General features: G+C 42.6%; 1 protein-coding gene across 2 annotated transcripts; it reads left to right on the top strand.

Moving 5' to 3' along the window:
- The first annotated feature begins 2555 nt into the window (after positions 1-2555).
- On the top strand, positions 2556-19780 carry GJB7 (gap junction protein beta 7). 2 transcript variants are annotated; one of them, XM_083177095.1, is made up of 2 exons: positions 2556-2688; positions 16140-19780. In XM_083177095.1, the coding sequence occupies exon 2, from the start codon at positions 16160-16162 to the stop codon at positions 16907-16909; it is 750 nt and encodes a 249-aa protein (XP_083033221.1). In that variant the 5' UTR covers positions 2556-2688; positions 16140-16159; the 3' UTR covers positions 16910-19780. The 2 variants fall into 2 exon arrangements, with proteins under 2 accessions (XP_083033221.1, XP_083033220.1); XM_083177094.1 differs by lacking the exon at positions 2556-2688 and adding an exon at positions 3911-4066.
- The last annotated feature ends 4302 nt before the right edge of the window (positions 19781-24082 follow it).

The following is a 24082-nucleotide window of genomic DNA, read 5'->3' as shown; positions in this document are numbered from 1 at the left end:
CAGCACCTGTTAACAGATGATATAAAGTGCTTGACCAGTATTTGGAAATTGTTCCCTTGGTAAAAACAACTTTAGGCTGTAGCAAATTCCCGTACATATTTCATTCGTTCACAAGCTTCAGAAAATGCCCCATGGGTTTAGAGAATGTTTCCTATTTCTAGAAAATAGAATTTACTCTGTTTTAAATAAAAGTGAAACAATAATGTGGAAGGAACAAACTCTGATGCCATTAAGCGTAACGTACTCAGCTCAGCATGTGTTCTGGGATCCATTTCCCTTCATGTATGCCTTGGTGGCAACATTTTAGTTGACTTGCTGTTATTTCTTTATCTAAGTAAAGTTTTTATTTTTTAAAGATGTGTTTTTTAGTATTGGTTAATTGCAGCAGAGGAATAATTTTGTTCCACCAGCAAAATTGTGTTTTGGGAGTTCAGAGATGTAGGCACCTTCTCTGCTCATCTGGGCATGAGGGAGACTGGCATATGGTTGTGGCTAGAACCACTTCTGTCTTGACTTTTCACATCAGCCACTGGGTCCATGTATACCTGGAGGGGGAATCTAAATGGTTGGCGAGCAAAGCGTGTTGAGCGGAGCAAGCCAGCGAGGGTACAATCCAGCTGCTATAAAAAATAATCCCTACACCTACATAAATTACAGTTAAAACGCTGTGAGGGCGCCTTACAACTTTTGTCCTGACCTAACATCACATCCTTGTCACAGAACATAAGAGGATCTAGACAGCCACTGGCATATGCTCAGGGAAGCACAACCAATAATACAATTCATGACTGATGTATTGTAACAGTGGGGAAAAGTGGAAATAAAGCACCATATAATCTGTTTATTTGCTTGTGGATTCAAAAAAAAAAGCTTTAAGCAGTGAAACTATTACACCACTCCCAAACGCAAGCTACTTAACATGCTTTGAGTCTTATGGTGTGTACACACGGTGAGATTCCTTTGCTATTTGACTAAAAGATTCGATTGCTATGCAATTTTTGTGAACTTGACATTCAATTCATACTATCTGCATTCAATTTGCACTATATAGTCATTGCTGCCCTGTTTATATGGCTGTTCGATTCCAGCTGAATGGAGTGCGCATCAGCATCGAAAACTTAAAATCATGTTTGATCTCCATTCCATGTCTATGCGATAACAATTCCATTTTGACTATATAGTCAAAATGTAATGGTTAATCTTACCATGTGTACACACCATAGACACAATGGGGGAAATTTACTAAAGGAAATTTGTAAAAAAAATAGTTTTGTATTGTAAAAAAACTTATTTTTGACATTTACTATCCCGAAAATACGGCAATTCGTAGTTGTATTGATGTGCTATCAATACCAATACGAATTGCCGTATGTTCGGGATAGTAAATGTCAAAATTAAGTGTATTTCTGGATACAAATACACCTATTTTTTACAAATTTCCTTTAGTAAATTTCCCCCAATAGGCCAGGGCATGACGTGGGTTTGTAGTTCTCTCTGAATACTGTAATATTGCAGCTTGAGTTGGAAGCAAAAAAGCAAGTGACTGAGTGTTACACTCACCAGGGAACGCCTGGAGTGTGTAGGAACGGATGAAAGGGAAGGACCACTAAGGATTCTGGACAGCAGTTCTTCAGCCGAGGGGCCTCTGAACATCTTCTGGGTAGCCACTCAGGCCTAAGTAAACAGAGCACACAAGCGAGCCTTCTTGCCAATAACAGCCCCTTTCCCATAAGACTGTATACATCTACCGGTACTCATATGCTGCCTGGTCTTACATCGGCAAGTGGCAGTGTAGACTTAACCCCAAGGGCCCCGGGCAGCTACCAGTAGGGAGCAGCAAGCTTTGAACTACACTGCCTACAGAAAACTAACGTAAAACTAAACAGGACTGAGAGACAAGAAGGGGTACAAGAAGCAAAGACTGAGATACATAAACTCTGACAAAGAAGGTGCAATGACTAATAACAAGGATGAATACAAATACAGAGTACCAAGACATGGACAAACAGTGATAACTAAAGTATATACATACACTGAATGGTCACGACCTAAGCACAGGCCCAAACTGGGAAGCTGACCTCACACAGCTAATAAGGAATGTCTGCTAATCTCCCTTCCAATATAGAGTATAACAAAAAGCTAGATGGTACTTGCTTTGCAGGGGAAAGGGAATGAGCAGCCTGGAGGTAGCCAGAGATAACTTCCCAGGATTCAGGTAACAGGAGATAACCAGCAGGATCAGATTCAGGAAGAAAGAGATAAGCCAGCAAAGTGAGAGCAGTCTCCAAGCACTTCTATAACTGGCGTTGGAGAAGCCCAAATTAATCCCTTATAAAGGCTGCTTCCTGTGTGTCCACCCCTGACTAGTAACAGAGAGCAGCTGCATGCTGCCACAGGTGTACTGGCTAATTACCTGCTGCTACCTGACTTCCCCGTCACCTAGGCAACCGCTGGGGAAGAGGTGCTGCTGGCAGGGAGAGACACGCTGAGCATCTAGCAACTGTTGCCAGGACCAGCACTGCAGGACCGGACTACGCCAGGCAAGCGCCGCAAATGCGGCCTCTAACACTGAGTTGGGAGCATGCACTAAAGCCAGTAACTGCACTTGGCAAAACCATGTTGCATTGCTGGTGGGATATTTACCAATTAGGTGTGAAATTACCAAGGATCTCTTTGGCATTCAATTAGGTGACAGATTTTTGGGGGGGTTTCTCAGTTTGGTTGTGTTTTTGAAAACCAAAATGTTTTTGTTTATTTTTATGAAAAATTGTTGCTTCTGATTCCCGAAGACCCTCCATGACTAATTTAGCAATTGGTAGTTTCCAAATAGCCCATAATTACTTGTCTTCTGTCCATCTCCTTTGCTGAGATGCTGGTCTTCTTCTGCAATAAAGGTTGATTCAGATTGATTTTTATTGATTTTAAAATTGTTGAAAATTGATATAAATCAATAGGTTTTACGCACATTTACGAATAGATTTTTTATATGCATTTTTAAATGATTTTTTTGTGTGCGTGTTTTAACCCTGGTATCACTACATTAATTTAGATCGAATTTCATTGATTGTAAATCGCAAAAAATAATTTTGACTAAACAATTGTAGAGGCTGGGGAAGCGCTGAACCCCCCATATCACCTCCACACTTAAAGCTCACTAAATGTATGCATGTGTTTAAGTTGTTGGGAGACAGATTACTATAATCCCAAAAATATTTACTCTTCAAATTTTGCATAGGATGGCTCTAGCTCATTAAAATCAATCATTATTTGAATTATTCCTACTATTCTATAATATACTGTATGAATAAAGTATTAAAATAACTACTTCTGTAACAACCACAAGATTAATTATATGCAAATGTCAAATTGGAACTTTCCACATTCAGCAGGTTGTCTTTTTTTCTTGTAATTGTGACGATATTAAAAGGAGCTTGTCATCCAAATATATTTAAGTATCTCCAAATATGAAATGTATAATAGAATATATAAAATAAATATATCTGCGGTTTCACTGTTTAATAACAAATGTAATTTTTTTTTCAATATTTTTTAATTTGAAAATTTGCTTAAATGTGTTACCGCATATTGTGAAAAATAAATGGTCATAAATATAATGCAGAGAGTCATTTTTACAAAATATACTTCATATACAGTATCTGCCACTCATTTAATTTTCACCTGTTAGTGGCAAAATAGAAAACAAAACAGAACAGAACTAACACGAAAGAGAACAGAAGCAAAAACACTATCTCCCTCTTTGCGCTCTCTAAAAAACCTGTTATGTAGCCCAAGCAGATTTTATTGTCAGTAAAGGTTTATTTGTACAGTAAATACGTGACAATACGTTACGATGGAGACACTGCCTCTTCAGTTTTGTTTATGCTCTGTCGTAACAGTAGAGGTGTTCTCATCTGACTAATACACAAAACAAATGATCAGGTTACACTCGTTTAACTTCCCTTGGTGACAGCAGTCTTGCTTTGTAATACGCAGAGGAAATGGAATTGCTATGAATTTTTTATGTATTTAGGATGCTGTTAGTGCTTGATGTCCTTTCGTAATACAGGTAGGTTATGGTTTATTTTCTTACATTTGATATCGGTCTCTATACACTTATGTATATGTGATAACTCAATTAGGAATTTAGAAGGGCAAACATCGACATGGAGACGTGACATTGTTTTGTGTGTGTTATATTTTCTTATATTTATACTTCATCATGTTAAGTCATTAGATTTCAGATCCATTTATTGTGTTGGTGCGGTTTTAATTGCATGGATAAACCAGTATGCCTTTATGCTATGGTTTTGCAGTTTATGCTGTTTGTTGTAAGTCATCAAAAAGGTGAATCTGTTTGCATATAACAGGAATGGTAAAGAGAGGTTGCAAAGGCAGAATCATCATTTGTGTTTTATGTTATAATTAGTCATTGCTGTCTATAGTCTTTGCAGAATCATCATTTATATTTTGTTACAATTAGTCATTGCTGCCTATAGGGATTACAGAGAAGACATAATTAATTGCATCTTTATGTTTAGAAACATTGCAAATGGATCTTTATTTATTTTCTTTCCTATACTGTTCTCTACTTATAATTGTAGAGGGACCTATTTTTATTGTTATAGTTTATTTATGTTTATAGCACTTTATATCATGACTTTATAAATCAGGAATAGTTATTGAAGGACTTTAGTTGTACTTGGTATTCCTTTCTCACCTGTCTTTCGTTTGTTGCACTAAAAGTAGGAAAGAACATGTTTATGTCCAAGATTTGTACTGTAAAATGTGAAAAAAGAATGTAGCTTATTGTATAAACATCTCTGAATATATCACGTAGCTCAAGTCATTACATTGTAACTATGTCAATTTAGGAATTCAATGGCTGGTGCCAATACAGAGGCAGAGTTAAAATACTGCTTGTCAACAGAGCTATAAGAAGACTTCTTAGTGCTCGGGTAGGCAGAAACTCTAAGTATCGGTTTGGGGCATGAAGGGCCCACGGGTGAAGACAATGGTAAGGGTCCACACTTAAGGGGTGTGGCCAGCCACCATAGAGGCTTGACTAAACCTTATAGAGGACTTTAGACAGCATGGATACCACATTGTATGACCTTTTCATTCATGTTCCTGCTCTACAATATTACATGTTGCATATAGACAGGTTTGGATTGGCAATAGGTGGTTTTGAGAAGATTCCCGGTGGGCTGGCGCACCCTTGGGGTCACCTGTGGTCAGTAGAGAGTAGAGGTTGAAAGACTGGTGGTGTAGTTATGTTAGTGGGTAGAGGGTGCCATGCTGGTGTGGGTACGTTAGGGGGAATAAAATGGCAGGCCGGTCATGTGGGTGTGTAAGGGGGTTACAGTTTGGAAATTTTTTCATGGCAACTTTAAATTTCCCAATCCACAAATAGCACCAGGGAAGGGCATTGTAGAAAAATTAGCACAAAGTCAAAGACACAACTGTAGGTACAGACACAAGGACAGTTGCAACTGTGCCCAACTCAGAATCAGGCCCTATGAGGGATCCCCTTATCGACAGACCCCACCACCTCAGACTCTGCCTCCATGAGGGCTTTTTCCAGAAATTTCCTGGGCTGGTTTTTCATCCCAATCCGCCTCTGCATATAGGAGCCTGTAATGTAAGTGTCCCCTCCCTCATAAACATAGGGTAAAGTATGGTAAACTGGTGAGTATCTGGTGTGGATGAAATCTTAATACAACCTCACTGTAAAGGTGCCCATACACGGTACAATTATTGTATACAATATCGCATCTCATCGGTTTTGCAATGCAGTGAGATGAAATCTAGTACAAAAAGTATGTGCAGCACATACTTGTTGTGCTGTGCAATGAGATGTGTGACGGGAGCGTGCATCTCATCGTATCCAGCAATTGTACAGTGTATGGGCACCTCAACACAACTCGCCCTCCATATGGTTCCATAATGTAAAACATACTGTTCACTGAATGTGATAGGCAGAGAGTTGTAAACTCACCATAAGCTCACCAGAATAACTCAAACAGACTGTCCTCAGGCCAGTTAAATTGAGGAGATCTGGCATTTAAGTCCTATAAGCTCTCATAAGTGGCCTATTAGAACACATTTAAACGCAATCAAAGGCTAAAGAAACCAGCCCACAAGCCATTATGCTAAAAGACGTTTGTTATGTTTTAATGTAAATTTATTTGAAATACATTTTCAAATAATGTTGTACAAACATTTTGCATGAAAAAGCGCTGTCCTTTATCATTATTAAAATTGTCCTGTGAAAAATTACAGAAATAAAGATGTTTGATGGGTTAAATTATTAAGCTGCGTACCCACTGTAAGATATAGTGCACAATCTAGCACACTATCTAGCCAGTTTCGAATAGCATGCTAGATAGTGCACTATATCTTACCGTGTGTATGCACTATGCGACGTACGATGCGCGCTCCCGCAGGTCGTATGGGAGGGAGCTGATCGGGTGAACATGCAACCCAATTCTGTCTAGAAAGCATAAGATAGTATAGTGTAGTATAGCTGTGACGTCAGATCGTTTGCTATATCTTATGCACATCGTACCTTATTTTAAGCACAAATCTTATGCGTTTTAACCACCAGGACTTTTCTGGGGAATTGTATATGATATCTTACGGAACATAAATCGTACCGTGGGTACGCACCTTTAGTCATTTGGAAGATGTAGTATAAGGCATCTTATATAGCTGTAACATTTTTAAGTCGTGCTAATTTTTTATGTCATTTTTTTAAGTTATTTTATTTATTTTTATAGAAAAATAAAGAAAAAAAAATTGAGCATATATGTAAAGCCCATACACAGGCTCCCATCTTGTGGGTAAATTAGGGGGGAATAATATGGCAGGCGGGTCATGTGGGTGTGTAAGTATAGTGTGCAATGTTTCCCCCTCCCATCCTGATCAGTATAGTGTGCAATGTGGCCCCACATCAGTGGTGTGCCATGTAACGCACCACTTACCTCAACAGCAATATAGTTTGAAATGTTCCTCGATGATGGTGAGGAGCATGAACACTGGCAAGTGAGCCTTTTCTAAAGGATCAGGTGAAATCAAGGAATGATGGATGGTTGGTTGCAGAGCACTCACTTGGAGCTTTCGCATTCTAGGCAACTGCCTTGGTTATACTGCCCTAATGATGGTCCTGATTGTCGGAATAAGTGTAAGCATGCTGGTCTGCATAGTAGCGTCAATATTCTGACACGCATCTCCCGCTTGTCATCATTCTAAATACCAATTAAGCACAGCCATTTCACATGACGGAACTGGGATCTGGACACGCATTGAAAAGTCTAGAGATAATGTTACCCATTGACCATTATATTACAAAGGTTCTTGCATTTGCATCAGGCCTAGTATAGCAACAAATGTTATGGGAAGGGGCTTCAGAAGGAAGATTCCAAATGGGAACACTATCCACTGCAAATTAAGCAGTAAACGTGATTCTAAGAAAGCCCTCTCTTAGAAATGCCTGAGTTAGAGGTCTTTGCATTACAAAGTCGCCTCTGCCTAATTTCAGCATGATTTAAATGACAAGCCACCATCTGGGACTCCATGGTAGAGTCACCCAAACAAAGCAGCAATATCCTACAATGTAGACAAACGAGTTTTAGAATCACCCACCTGCTCATTAGCTTTTTGCATATTATGGAAGATCATTGTATAAAAGTAATTTTCTTCAGAAGCGGTAATGACTTGCTGTGTTTGTTGCAAAGTAATCTTTGACTCTGCAGGTGAATCAGAAATTGTAGAAAGTGAAGTAGATGGATAAGAGATAGTAGGCTTAGAATTGCCTGAGGCTCCCATTACCAACCCAGAAATCTGCACCAGTCACACTGTGGCAATAATCTGGGTGTTACACTCACCAGGGAGCGTTGATGAACCCTAGCAGGGTTTTCCTGGGGAACACCTGGGAGTGTGTAGGAACAGGTGAAAGGGAAGGACCACTATAGATTCCGGAGAGCAGGTCGTCAGCCGAAGGGTCTCTGATCGTCTTCTGAGTAGCCACCCAGGCCCAAGTCCACAGAGCACACAAGCAAGCCTTTTTGCCAATAGCAGCCCTTTTCCCATAAGACTGTAAATGTCTACCGGTACTTGTATGCCGCCTGGTCTTAAATCTGCAAGTGGCAGTGTAGACTTAACCCCAAGGGCCCCGGGCAGCTACTGATAGGGAGCAGCAAGCTTGGAACTACACTACCTACAGAAAACTAACCTAAAACTAAACAACAGGACTGAGAGACAAGAAGGGGTACAAGGAGCAAGGACTGAGATACATAAACTCTGACAAGGAAGGTGCAATGAGTAATAACAAGGATGAATACAAATACAGAGTATCAAGACATGGACAAACAGTGATGGAGTGGCCTAATGCCACGGCCTAAGCACAGGCCCTAACTGGGAAGCTGACCTCACACAGCTAATAAGGAATGTCTGCTAATCTCCCTGCCAATATAGAATATAACAAAAAGCTAGATGGTACTTGCTTTGCAGGAGAAAGGGAATGAGCAGCCTGGAGGTAGCCAGAGGTAACTTCCCAGGATTCAGGTAACCGGAGATAACCAGCAGGATCAGATTCAGGAATCAATAGATAAGCCATCAAAGTGAGAGCAGTCTCCAAGCACTTCTATAACCGGCGTTGGAGCAGCCCAAATGAATCCCTTATAAAGGCTGCTTCATATGTGTCCACCCCTGATTAGTAACAGTGAGCAGCTGCATGCTGCCACAGGTGTACAGGCCAATTATCTCCCTGCTGCTGCCTGGCTTTCCCGCCGCCTAGGCAACCGCTGGGGAAGAGGTGCTGCTGGCAGGGAGCATCGCGCTGAACATCTAGCAACTGTTGCCGTGATGACGTCCTGGATAGGAAGTTCGGAACCTGCAGTGATGCGTCGTCCTGGCTGCTTAGCAACGGCCGGGACCAGCGCTGCATAACCTGGCTACGCCGGACCGGTGCCGCTGCCTCGAACACTGGGAAAGCTTGCCTTTAATGGAATACCAGGAAAGGGCATATCAGGAATATTGCAGGATTAGTAATCAGACCCACGAGTGCAGTTCTTCTTGGCAGCGCAGGATACAGGAGAAACGCAGAGGAACGCCTCTTTCATGTCACTATGTTGCAGCGTGGAGATGTATGCCAGTGAGGGAATCCCAGAATAATCCTAACTCAGGCATTCAGATGTAAAAGGCACAGGGAAAGAAAGAGAAGGTTTATAATTGCTGGTAGCTGTGGGAGAGATGCACCAAGCTGTATGGGGAGATGTGGAGGAAATTGTTCAAGTTCTACATGATTAAGAAACAATGGCCCAAAAATAAAAATACCAATCCCAGATTACTCACATCATGAAGTGGTAGGATCTGGTATCAGGTCAGCAAGGCACAATAGGTGAGAAAATGAACATCTGCAGAATCTTGTTATGTGAGGGATGTGATAGAAGTCAGGTGCGAAACTGAAGGCACCAGACAACCCTAGATCATGGGATAATCAGCAAGGACGTCTATCAGAAGCTCATTTATATCCAAGATGTAGTGGATGCAGCAAATGGAGTGGGCAGAAAGTTCCATAGCAGTTACCTGCTGGAAATATGGCCACAGGAAATGGTGGATGGTAAATATTTGAATCTAGGGAAGTAAATAACCAGCACATATAAAATGTACACATCAAGTGTTTGTGACGATTATCATCACTTATCGATATCCCAATATGGAAGAAAGGAAAATGAACACTCTTAAGCAAGGGAAAGCTTGAGCCCTAGATAGGATTAAGATTTAATGTGTCGGCATGTATTCCATAGACTATGTAAAAAAAGTGTACCTTCTTAGGAATGGGGGGGAATATCTCATGTGGAGGTGCACCACTGAGAGCTTTGCATAATTACAAGGTAGAAAACTATAGCAAAAACCTGCCCTTGGGTGTTTTAATTAGTATGGGTCTTGCATTGGATATCTACATATTAGAATGAGCACTATGATAGGTAAGAACAGGATAAATGTCCGTATTAGGGACCCCCCTGATGAGGTTTGCATGCTGTGGGAGGTAGGCCCACATTTTTTGGCCAAAATTGTGTTAAGAATCTCAGTTCTACTTCATATTAAATTGTAGAGTTTAGTAGAATTGATTTTGCTTACCAGTGCCTAGAGTGTACACATTTTCCTTCTTTGTTGTGTGGCACTACAAGCGAGATAGCACCTTATGCTCAAAATTAGTGGATGCAGTCCAGCCCCTTTCCCAATACAGGGCAGAGGACCAGCAGTGTAAATAGAGCAAGAGTATCAGATGGCGTATCCAGATGATACCATCTTGATACATGGCCAACACTTTCTGGGAACAAAAGAACATGTTCAGGTATTTATTAGACCATAGCAAATAACAGAAAATTAGCATATGTGAGGTTATGAGAGGTCAATTTTTTGTATGTGCTCATGGTGAGGTTATAAAAGGCAACAAAGTTACTGTTGGCGCCAAATTAAGCAGATAGAGGAATTTCCTTAGAATGCAATAACAATGCTGATTGCTGCTCTTGTGCAAGAACAGTGTGCACTACTCTTAAGGTGCCCACACACTAGAAAGATCTGCGATCATAAGATGTGCGCATAAATTAGCCTTCAAATCTTTTGTCCGATCTGGACAAAAGATTTCAGGCAAGTGCACGTCTTTACCAAAGATTTTTCTTAAGATCCCGTGTGCGTTCCTATGGATCTTTTGTTAAATCTTCTGATCTTTTGTGCAGCACGTAAGATCAAAAGATTTAGCAAAAGATCCACGGGAGCGCGCATCGGCCGATTTTCGACCGATTATCTGTAAATATCGGCCGATATATCGAAAATCGGCCCAAAAATCGTTCTAGTGTGTGGGCACCTTTAGTGGTGCCAAAGGATAAATAAAATGATAATCAGCATTTTTGTGTACATATAGTTGTAAGTGCTAAAGCGATAACACATAGAAGCCTGGGGTGACATTTAATGAGATGCGATAATGTGATTTTGATTGACTTTTTCCCCGAATTTGCATATTTAATAAAAAGCGAGGTACTTGTTTCCTAGCACGGCCACAATCTTATGGATCGTGTACCTTTAAGTTAAGGTACACGATCCACACGATGGACCCGATTTCCTTTGAAATCAGGTCCATTTTGCCGGCTAAGGCACAATATCGGGGGCATCGCGTCGGTCGTGACCATTAACATTGGTCCCGACGCGACCGACGCGATGCCCCCGATTTCCCCATAGGCTTCAATGTTAAAATATTTTTTAACATTGAAATCGTGAGGATCGCGTCGGTCTTGTGCCATTATAATGGCACAAGATGAGATGGACTTGATTAAGTCCATCTCACCTTTAAAAAAATGTGAAAAATGTGAAATGGGCCAATATGACCCATTTCACATTATAGATGTCCCCGTCGTCACCCCACGATAGACGCCAACCCGAAGCGTGGCAAGCGCAGCGAGCCCGCGAGGGCCGGCGGTGCGCGTCCTCCGACCTTTTCATTCCCCTACTATCCACTAGGGCGTGGAGTGAGAATAGAATAGTGTGGCGAGCGCAGCGAGCCACCGAGCCCGAAGCGTGGCGAGCGCAGCGAGCCCCGCGAGGGGACGCGGATACCTTCACAGGTAAACGCGTCCCTTCGCGGGCTTCACAGGTATCCGCGTGCGCTCGCCACGCTTCGGGCTCGGTGGCTCGCCACACTATTCTATTCTCACTCCACGCCCTAGTGGATAGTAGGGGAATGAAAAGGTCGGAGGACGCGCACCGCCGCCCTCGCCACGCTTCGGGTTGGCGTCTATCGTGGGGTGGGGTTTACGTCGTTAAATTTGGGGGTCTAGGGAATATTTTACATTGAATCCAATGTAAAATCGGGTCCCAGGGACCCGATTTACATTACATTCAATCAAAAAATCGGGTCGAAAATCGGGTCGGTCGCGTCGATCGCATCGCATGCGACCAAATCGCATGCGATGCGATCGACCCGATTTTTCCGACACGACCACCCCGATGTAAATCGGTGTGGCCGTGCTAGGAAACAAGTACCGCCAGCGAATAACGGCAAAAAATGTGTTTTTTGCTGCAAAATCGCACATTCCGAAAAGTGCAATTTTTAGTCACGTCTGAACTCGCATCCAGATGTTTTCCCATTGAAAAGTATACAATTTGCATATTTAATGAAATGCGAATTCGGGAAAATGTGTCTAAAAATCGCCACAGATGCAGACCAGGTTCTGACAGGCGAATTGGCCAGAACCCTGCACAGATCCTTGAGATCTGTGCATGATCCGGTCTTAAAAAATGTGTAAAAGATAAAAAAAAATAGAAATAATAAAAAAAAAATGGCGGAGTCCCCCTCCTGAGCATAACCAGCCCGGGCACATTGAGCTGGACCTGGTTACAAAAATACGGGGGATACTTTTTACATAAGGTCCCCTGGCAGAAACATGAGCACCATGGCTTGTCAGCCTTGGACGGGGTACCTGGAGGAGTGGGGACTCCCCTCCCCCCCCCCAAAAAAAGGGGTACCCTCCCTTCAGGCTTCACCCATCCAGGGCTGAAGCCCGGGGCTGTCACCTGCATCGGTGGGCTGTGGACCTGATAGGGTAAAACCAGTCATTCCTAACATTGCTTTATGCAGATGAACTACAAGTGCCAGCAGACCTCCCCTGCATGCTGGGACTTTAAGAACCACAAGTCCCAGCATGTGGGGCATTAATGGGCTTGTAGTCCACCTGTAAAAAGAATAATAAAAAGACACACAGAAAAGTATTAAACTTTATTACAAACACAAAAACACACACCTCACTTTTACACCAACATACTTACCACATCAGGGTCCAGCGCTGTCCACCCTTCTGCAGAGCCAGCTCACCCCGCACTGACAGTGGGGTTAACCGGATTTCTCCGGTGCAGATAACATCTTCTTTAGCGCTGTCCCAGTGCTGTGGTTGGCCCTGATTGGCTGAGCTATGCGTCTGCAAGGAGACGCATAAGCCAAAGAGGTACTTATGTATTATCTGGGCTCCCATGTTAAATGCACCCCATTTTTTCATACCCCTACTATCAAACTATGCATGGAGTTGATTTTATATAGTGTGGCGAGCACAGCGAGCCACCGTGCCCGAAGCGTGGCGAGCCCCGCAAGGGGATGCGGCCTCATAAGAAAAACGGGAGCCCAGATATTACATAAGTACCGCTAAAGATGCTAGCAGCCTCTGTAGCGCTGGGACCCTGCTACAGCAGCTGTAATCTGCACCGGAGAAAGACGGCTCACCCCGCTATCATTGCGGGGTGAGCTGGCTCTGCAGGAGGGAGGACAGCGCTTGACCCTGATTTAAAAAGAGTAAATACAGTTGTTTGACAATAAATGGTTTCACCCAATCACTAACCATTAAGTGAAAGAAAAGTTTGTGAGTTACAGATGGGGCAGGTCCCATCTTGGCAGGGGATGGCGCTGGCGTCGCCAGCCGCCATCCCCCGCTAGCGCCATGGCGATGGTGAGAAGGGGGCGCGCGCGTCCCCTTCCAACAGTGCTTCCATCAGTTCCCCCGGGTCCCCGCCGCCTGCCCGCATCCCCCCCTAACCCCCCCTGTCCGTCTCCCTGAGGCGGAGACGGACAGGGTTTCCGTCGCGCTGGCGACGGAGACTGAGATGCGCACGCGCGTCTCAGTGTATTCGCTGGCGCGGCTGCTGGCGGTTCGCCAGCGCGGACGTTCTGGCGATCCGCCAGCCAGGATGGGACCTGCCCCATCTGTATCATTCATATTCTGACATATGACAAATGGCCAGAAAAATCACAAATTCTGCTAGGGTATGTAAACTTATGAGCACAATTGTAGATGTTACTTTGAAGTAAAACCTCACCCAAATCTAAGTCTGCACAAGTTACATCTGCCCCACCTGCAGAGCACATGGTTTTGTACATTTCAGAAGGAATTTGCCTTTGCAAGTGAACCAGAATAAGGGACAATATGTTGACACCATTAGTTAGACACTGACAAAAAGGTATACATGCCAATGAATTCCATATCCCATCAACTAACTTTTTTTATTTTTAAACCATCTCAGTGGGCATATAGAATAGTGTGCCGAGGAAGGGGTACATTTATACAGTATCCATGTACACATACTGATTTTCCAGGTTGACATATTACTTGTCGCTACTTTTGTCACTGTTTGACAAATGCATGTCTAACTTTTGTCAAGGTCTATCTATTGGTGTTGGCCTACTATATGCCTCAGAATATTATTTTCCATGAAATTTTCTACATTGCTCTGCCTTCAGGCTTGATTATTTAGAAGATCCAGGTAATACTTAATATCTAGACACCATTTGTTGTCCAATATCTAAAGGTCAAGCCATGATCTAGATTGAACATCAAGATTACGCACATGTTCAGCCTCAGAAAGAGATAGTGGGCAGAGGTAAAAAGTACCATCCAACCCAACCTATCATTATTCAAACCAAGCTGGTAACATGGCAGCTAGGAGCTGATTATTTCCTTCTGCACAGAACTTTTTATTACATAGACTCCCTTGTTACCTGTAGATGCCTATAGCATCTCTCATGAAGAGCGGCATACTTGTTTACTTTTTGGCTACCTATCTAGGATGGGTGAAGCCAATTTGGCAATGCAATTACATAACTATTTCACCACTAGACAATGTAATGAATATAGCCATTATGAAGTGCCTAGAGCAGGGGTGTCCAAACTATTTGCGACGAGGGCCAGATTTGGTGAGGTGTAAATGTGTGGGGGCCGACCATTCAGCCTGACATTCTTTGAATCATTAATCACATCAGAATGGTCCCCCACTCTATGTCCCCCAGCCTGTCCCTCCTTCACTGTATGTTGCCCACTCTGCACCCATTCACTCTGTTCCCCAGCCTGCCCTTCTTCTCTTAATGTTCATCAGTACCTCCATTCATTGTATGTCCCCAAGCCTGACCCTCCTTCACTGTATAACTCACATTCACTGTATGACCCCCATTCACTATGTACCCCACTCTGCCCTATTCACTGTATGCCCCCCAGCCTGCCCCTGCTCCCCCTCCTTCTCTGAATGGCCATCACTGCCTCCATTCACTGTATGTCCCCCAGCCTGACCCTCCTTCACTGTATGTCCCCCTTGTGTGAGCCAGAGGAAGGAGAGGCAAAGCAGGCACTGCAAGGACAGGATATGCATGGGCTCCCGCTGCTGCCCTTCTCCACTCTGCACGTTACGGGAGCAAGCTTCCTCCTAGCTGCCCCCTCCCCAAACATTGCTGTCACTATGATTGTGGAGTAGGGTGATATACGATTGCAGCAGCAGGGGTAGGACACCAAACACATCTGACTGTAGCGGCCGTCACCTCCTCACTGCAGCAGACAGCAAGGTAAAGGCACGTTCGCCGGGGCCCCACCTTTAGTGTCCTGTGCTTCCCACATCTTATGCTCTGCCCGCTATCCAGCTGGAGGCCGCTTGAAATTACAGCATGGGCCGCAATTGGCCCCCGAGCCTGACTTTGGACATGCCTGGCCTAGAGGAACCATTATAGTGCATTTTCATGTTAATTGCATCTTTGGCCATTTGTAGCACCCACTTTGGTCAGATAGCTTCAGGAGACTTTTCCACCTTTGCTAATGGCCCAGCTAACCACACAATTTTCCTGAGAATCATGGCTGGTTTAAGGGAGTCAGCAAGTATTTACAGAGGGATGCAGGGAGTGATCTGTCAGAATGGCAGTTTGCCCATTGACATTATATAAAAAATATACTAAGTAGTAACTGCATGAGAAATAAGCTAAAAATCTCATAACATGTATGTCCTATACTGCATATGCATTGACTAGAATCAGAACTCACTATGCATCACTTCTGAAATTATTAAGTGTGACTTTTCATTTACCCACTTCAGTTTGCCACTTAGTACACATTGTAGTAACCAGACTCCTGTTGGCCATGACAACAGGCAAAGCAGGAGGAGAATGGTCTCCCAGTAAGTAGAGACCTGGTACATGTACCCCCAAATCTATACAACATGGAGGATTGCCTCTGGCCACTGCTGTGAGCAGTTATCTATTCTTTAAATAGTTGGTTTCTGAAACCTAAAATTGGTAAATATTTATTTCTCACATTAGGTTTTCTTTATCTCCACAGAATAATATCCTTGCTGCAAGATGAGCTGGTCTTTTCTTCGAGACATTTTAAGTGGGGTTAATAAATATTCAACTAGTATCGGACGGATCTGGTTGTCAGTAGTCTTTATATTCCGGCTCCTTGTGTACGTTGTTGCAGCAGAAAATGTTTGGAAAGATGAACAGAAGGAGTTTGAGTGCAACATCCGACAACCAGGGTGTGAAAATGTCTGTTTTGACCACTTCTTCCCCATCTCTCAAGTAAGACTTTGGGCATTACAGCTAATAATGGTGTCTACACCCTCTCTTCTTGTGGTATTACATGTGGCATATCGAGAAAGCAGAGAGAAAAGGCACAACAAGAAGCTATATGATAACACAGGAAGCATGGATGGTGGATTGTGGTGTACATACGTGATCAGCCTCATCTTCAAAACAGCGTTTGAGTTTGGCTTTCTTCTGCTCTTTTACATCTTGTATGATGGTTTCAGTGTTCCACGGCTGGTGAAATGTGATATGGATCCTTGTCCAAATATTGTGGATTGCTATATATCCAAACCTACAGAAAAGAAGATATTCCTGTATTTTGTAGTTCTGACCTCACTACTCTGTATCTTACTCAATTTTTGTGAACTGTTCTATCTCCTATTCAAATATTTCACTAAACATTGTATAAAAAGTTATGGAGAAAAACAGACTACAGTGCAGTGTAACTGCAAGCACCAAGAAAACACAGACCAGGACAAAACATCACAGTTACAACTGACTGGTGGTGATTCAATAGATATTTAGTAAACCGATGAACACCAATATCAGCACTGATTACACAGTAACATTTTTTTAAAATGGTTTATAATATATATTTTTTTATAGGTTTAAGACCAGTGCCACAAACAACCTTTAAAATGAATGTCATGTTCAAATAGTTTTCTGGGTTTTTTTTGACCTAGCAACCAGAACCTTAAGAAATGATTAAGTCAGAGACCAATAATCTGGTGTTGCCATACACTGACAGATAATTGGTCCACTGTCTGATCCAAACACCAATTATTACAGGTCAGGCATGCTGAAATATCATGCCTTCGGGTAGCATGGATGGTGTAATGGTTAGCATTACTGCCTCACATTGCTGACCTCATGAGGTAGATTCCCACCATAGCCCTATCTGTGCATAGTTTGTATATTCTCCCTATGCTTGCGTGGGTCTCCTCCAGGTACTCTGGTTTCCTCCCATAATACTAAAATATACTGGTAGATTAATTGGCTCCCCAAAAAATAAACCCTAGAATGAATATGTGCATATATGTGATAGGGAATATAGATTGTAAGCTCCACTGGGACAGGGACTGATGTGAATGTTCAATTAGGCTCTGTAAAGTGCTGCGGAATATGTGTGCACTATTTAAATAACCAGAGGGATACGTAGTTGCAGCCATTCACTGCAATTCTTAAACAGATAATAGTTGCACAATGTATGGTTGCCTTTAGGAAGTGGGTCAGTAAACAGGCCACTCAATAGTTGCGGTCATTGTAACTTACAGGTATACTTTGAACAGTTTATTAACATATGTTTAGCTCTACATACAGATATATCATAGGACTTCGTTTCACTAGCAAATACATATGCTATATAGGATCTTATGACAGCAATATAGAATTGCCCTTTTTCAAGCACCCCAAGTTTTGGAAGACTACCGGGTATTTCTCTTGGTCAAAAAGAGCATATTTGCATGAATATAACTCGGAGTGACAAAATGACATTGCTAGTTTACACTGATCAATTTGATAAGTGACATGAACCTGCGTGTGCTATGTAGTCTGACATTGTACAAGAAAAGATTTGATGTGAACAGTCTTTCACTTTCCTTACACCAAGTTCTGTAATGCTTAATTTCCCAACTATTGTATACAGACTCTAGTGCACTTTGAGCAGATTATCTCCAATTCAGTACTGTGTGTATGAATTAAAATCTACAGAAAATTATATGCTAATCCTCTCAAAGCAACTATCATCTCCTATGGTGTATAGATAGCAAGGGTATAAGGCCAAATCTGTTACCTTACATTTAACCTTAAATTTTATTTATTTAATATTATTACATCTCACTTTCTGTTTGTATATGTATATAAATAATATGAAGTATTTTATCATCTGGCATAAAAATAGACAGCCTACTAGTCTTGCAGCAGCGCACTAAACTGCCAAAGTTAATAATGGTGAATTTTAGGATTTTTACCCAACTTTAAAAATATTAAATAAATCATAAAAATGTTTTGAGCATTTAACTTTCAAGGGTTTAATGGTTTCAGAAAGCAGTCGATTTATAAACATGCAACTAATGGCATATTGCCAAACATTTATAAAAAATCCAGGATTTTTGTAATAAATTTACAGTTCTAAGTAGTTGTGAAATTGGATTTTAAAAAAGTTAGATACCAAAATATGGGACATTCTGCTATAACATATACAAAACTCCTGCCAGAAGGAATTTGTGCTCCTTTGTCCTTTAAGTTTGATGCTGCAATGTGAGCACCGTGTATTCCATACTGTAGCCCTTATAGCAGAGCCCACAAAAAGGCTTAATGGATGGAACTGCATCCGTGTCTGCATCTCACAGGCTGTAAGACCCTATATAGCTACCCACCACCAATCCTCCCTCTCACTGCTTGGTGAAGTTCAAGGCTACTCCGGAGTGCTCGGGCGTCCGAACACACAAATACCCAAACATCCGAGCTCTCCTGAGCCACCCCCTAGTGGCCCTGAACTATCCTGAGCAGCCACACATAGCCAATGCCAGATGCAGCAGCCCCAGTGGAACAGGGGCTGCTCCAGAAGGAAGCATCTGCCCCTTCTGTGGTCAGTACCGTGTTTCCCCGATAATAAGCCCTACCCCGAAAATAAGCCCTACCCTGAGTTCTGGACATCTGTCCAAAATAAGCCCTACCCCGAAAATAAGCCCTATCGAAATACCCATTTTTACGGGTCCATGCACTAAAATATTGGTACAATGCCCCCCAGCTCGACCCCCGCTATCCCCCTCACCTACCCTGCATGATGGATGCTGCAGCGGTATGGTAGCACGGTACCGCTGAAGCCTCCCGGTCCCAGGGATGCATTGCGCATAGCACATGATGTCACCACGCCTTCCACGCTGTGCTATACAGACTGGCGGGAGCGGACTGTCAGGAGCGGAGTGCCAGCAGCAGCGGCGGAAAGCCTGACAAACAGGGAAAGGTGAGGGGCATGTACAGGTAAAGTCAGCAATGGTGGCATGATGGGGATAAAGGCAGCAATGGGGGCATGATGGGGATAAAAGCAGCAATGGGGACATGATGGGGATAAAAGCATCAATGGGAGCATGATGGGTACTGTATAAACTTAGCAATGGGGGCATGATGGGGACAAAAGCACCAATGGAGGCATGATGGGTTAATGCTATTAAAATAAGCCCTACCCCGAGAATAAGCCCTATAGTGTTTTTTGTAAAATAAAATAAAAAATAAGACCGTGTCTTATTATCGGGGAAACACGGTATATCTGGGGCAGGACAAACATGATCCTTCAAGGAGTTAAAGGTGAGTTTGAGGTGTAGATCTCCCGGAGTTGGGGAGCTTCAGATCTTATTGGAACATTTGAGTACTTTTTAGGACCAATGGTTTTAAAAAATGTAGCACTAACACCCCAATTATTACCGCTCACTTATGTAATGTTCGGTTCTCTTTACTTAGCACGGCACGGCGCCCATCGCGGGCATTGAATGCACTAAAAAATCGGTTGCGACGCGACCGACGCCTGCGATTTCCCATAGGGAACAATGTTAAATGTCTCAATTGACCCGATTTTTCCATAGGAAACAATGTTAAATGGGCCACAGAGGCCAAATAGGCACCCTGAAGTGTGAAATGGCCCCCACAATTGTTAAGGCCACCCCACGATCAATGTGAACCCGAAGCGTGGCGAGCCCGCGCGGGGCGGCGGTACGCGTCCTACGAACTTTTCATACCCCCACTATCCACGTCGGCGTGGAGATGAGAATAGAATAGTGTGGCGAGCGCACGCGGATACCTGTGAAGCCCGCGAAGGGACGCGTTTACCTGTGAAGGTATCCGCTTGCGCTCGCCACGCTTCGGGCTCGGTGCGCTCGCCACACTATTCTATTCTCAACTCCACGCCGACGTGGATAGTGGGGGTATGAAAAGGTTGTAGGACGCGTACCGCCGCCGCTCGCCACGCTTCGGGTTCACGTTGATCGTGGGGTTGCGTTAACAATTGTGGGGGCCATTTCACACTTCAGGGTGGCTATTTGGCCTCTGTGGGCCATTTAACATTGTTTCCTATGGAAAAATAGGGTCAATTGAGGCATTGAACAGAAAAATCGGGTCAATTGAGACATTTAACATTGTTCCCTATGGGAAATCGCGGGCATCGCGTCGCACCCGATTTTTAGTGCATTCAATGCCCGCGATTTTTTTTACCTGCGATGCCCATGATCAAAATCGTGGGCGCCGTGCTAGGTAAAGAGTACCTAATGTTCTTAACAAGATAGTTATCATACAGATGTGAGAATCCCATAAGAAGCGCATGAAACAGGGATCCTGACATCGCTCGCTATGCCAGTGCTGAAATGTTGACAGCTCAATTATAAGAATGCTGGAGAGGGTTAGGTTTAGGCACAAGAGGGTGACGTAGGTTATGGAGAGCAGTGATGGGGGGTTTAGGCACTAACTGGGTACATTTATGGTTAACTTATGGTGGGGGGGTGGTTAGGTATAGTGACTAAGGGGAAGGGTAAAACCCTTACACGTGTGTTTGTGTGTGCAGGTTGATAAATCACTAGGAGTAATGGTCGCTGGATTTTGACTTTTTAGTGCTGACTTGGTCAGTCAAAACTGAGAAGTCGCTGAAAAAAAAAGAAAAAACAAAACTGTGCACGTTGCTATATGGTCGTTGAACGATATATTGCTGAACATTAAGCCAAAATGGCTCAGTAACCATATTGCACTATGTGTACACACCGTTATCCACCCTGATGATTGCTTCAGTGTCCTGTCCTCTGATGCAACTATCCATATTTACCATGTACTTGTCCGAAATTGTCTTGTACTGTAATTCCTTATCAGTTTTTGCTCATTTGTGTATTGTTAGGTGCTGCAGAACCTTTGTGGTGCCATGTAAATAAAAAAATAATAGTAATTAGGCTGCAGGTAGTCAGGTTCAGAATATGTCAAAAGAATGGGATATCAAACCAGTGGCGCAATGAATAATACTTAAAGTTTATGTGTCCAGACTCTTCCCGGTGCGACAATGATGATGCTCCGGTAGGTCGGGTTTATCCAGGTGAAGGCGATGAACGTGGAAAAAATATAATAAACAAAAAATTAGAATACTGTGTATGTGTCTATTTATTATAAACGCTCAGTGGCGTAGTGTTAATTATATATATGGAGAGCGTTCAGATGCCCCTTAGGCGTACCAGAACTCACGTGGGTTCAAGATGGTACTCCTCTTATAAAGGTTTCTTTACTTGGTTAACCGAAGGGGGATGTGACTTCTCCAGATCAATATGTGCATAAACCGTGATGATTCCGTGGTAACTCGGAAAAATAGAAAAGTGTCTGAGATCTAGAGTCTCAAATATATATAGGTACAGTAGGTAATGTGAGAGCTGTGTACCTATATATATTTGAGACTCTAGATCTCAGACACTTTTCTATTTTTCTGAGTTACCACGGAATCATCACGGTTTATGCACATATTGATCTGGAGAAGTCACATCCCCCTTCGGTTAACCAAGTAAAGAAACCTTTATAAGAGTACCATCTTGAACCCACGTGAGTTCTGGTACGCCTAAGGGGCATCTGAACGCTCTCCATATATATAATTAACACTACGCCACTGAGCGTTTAGAATAAATAGACACATACACAGTATTCTAATTTTTTGTTTATTATATTTTTTCCACGTTCATCACCTTCACCTGGATAAACCCGACCTACCGGAGCATCATCATTGTCGCACCGGGAAGAGTCTGGACACATAAACTTTAAGTATTATTCATTGCGCCACTGGTTTGATTGCCCATTCTTTTGAAATTTCTGTACTTTGAAGTAAAGGTGTATCTTCAGGGATTGGCAACCTAAGGCAGCATTGCGCCACGTACCATGTGTCATTTCTTAGGTTCAGAATATGTACCTAAACGAGGTAAGGAGCCTGGTGGTCTTCAAACCATTGTCACTAACACATAGTTGCTACTTTTAATGGGTTGGGATCGTTTGGTCTACAACAACTAGGTCGACAAGCATTGGGTCGACACCACTAGGTTGACATGCAGCAAGGTCGACAGTCAAAAGGTCAACATAGTGTTTTTCACTGTTTTTTTAACACAGTTTGAAGTGCACCGCTGCGCTCTGGACACTATTTTATTTTCCCACCACGCTCTATTGGATGGGTAGGGCATGAAATACCGCCTGTCGGCACATTTCAGCTAAAAAAAACAGTGAAAAACCCCATGTCGACCTTGCTGCATGTCGACATAATGCCCGTATCCCCTTTTAACAGATGTAACACTAACTGCTATTTCCCACCAGTGTGATGCCTTGAGACGGTTGGGTTATGCTGGCCTGGGAGAGATCCTATTTGTGGTCTTAAACGTTAGACATTTTATACAGACAAAAGGTGAAATCATCCCAAGGCGCAAAGCCAGAATCCTGCAGCCGTACACTGGAAGAAGAGGTTCACCAGAAACCTCTTATCGTCGAAATTGCAGAGAGAGGGAACCAATGTATGATGGGCGCTGGTTTCTTGTTTGCTTTAATTGTAGCTCATAGAAAAATAGAGAAACATAAACATACATAAATTAGGGATCTGTGTGTAAAGGGTCTATATATAATATAGTAGCCCAGATGGCAAAGAATATCTCGAAGGGATATCGTACCCTCACTCACACAGGGTATACAAGCGCATCAGGGCATCTTTAGACTTCATAAAACACCTTTATATGTGACGGAATGAAAAAGTGAATGCGTACCGTACTCACACGTACGATCACTTTTATAATCGCATAAGGGTATCTTTTGGGATTCTACAGGTACTGCTAGGCGGTTATGACAAATATCCTCCAACCGTCCCCAAACATCCAAAAAGAGAAAGAAAACGTTCTCTCTTATTCAGGAGGTTTTATTTGGGATATAACATAAAAGATGTGTAGGGTGCAACCTGTACCCAAAGTTGTTATCAGAACAAAAGGGAATCGTACCTGAAATGGCAGAGTATGGCCATCCACTGCCAGTCAGGTGCTTCCAGGGTTACAGGTAGATTCACTGCACAGCTCCTCTCCACCAACGCGTTTCGACAGGTGAACTTACTTTCTCAAGGCTCAACGTTACACATATTAGGAGACCCACATAATAAGGTCACATGGTCCCGGTAAGTTAGTCTTATTTTGGTCACACAAATTATAATGGTTCTAATGAGAAATGTTTAGTATGTATAATGTACTTAGGTTACAATCTTCAAAACGCAGTACTACAACACATTCACACATTCAAAATGTAAACTTTTAACTCCGGTAAAATCCATTAAATGAAAAAATAAATCTAATATTCTGTAGAACAAATCTAAAACGGTAATTACCTATAGGTATTTGACTGAATATTCTCAAGAGACAAAACACATAACGATTAACAAATATAAAACCAAAAATATACATAGAAAAACAAAAAAGGTACTGGCTTCCTAGCACGGCGCCCACGATAAGCATCGCATTAATCGCAAGCATCGCATGCATCTTGTGTTTCTGCACCATAAGATGCATGCGATGCTTGCAACTACAGTGATTTTTTCATCGTATCCATTTTTATCACATTTTATCTGTCGTACTGTTTTAATGTCATAAGATGCATGCGATGCTTGCAATTGATGCGATGAAAGTATTTTTTTATCTTGGGCATTGTAAATCGCATGCA

Source organism: Crinia signifera, chromosome 3 (assembly GCF_055691185.1).
Source record: "Crinia signifera chromosome 3, ASM5569118v1, whole genome shotgun sequence".
Lineage (NCBI taxonomy): Eukaryota > Metazoa > Chordata > Amphibia > Anura > Myobatrachidae > Crinia > Crinia signifera.
This window is presented reverse-complemented; position numbering and strand designations above follow the sequence as displayed.

What these genes read in the sequence shown, in the direction of transcription:
- GJB7 (XM_083177095.1), top strand. Translation starts at nt 16,160, where the DNA reads ATGAGCTGGTCTTTTCTTCGAGACATTTTAAGTGGGGTTAATAAATAT.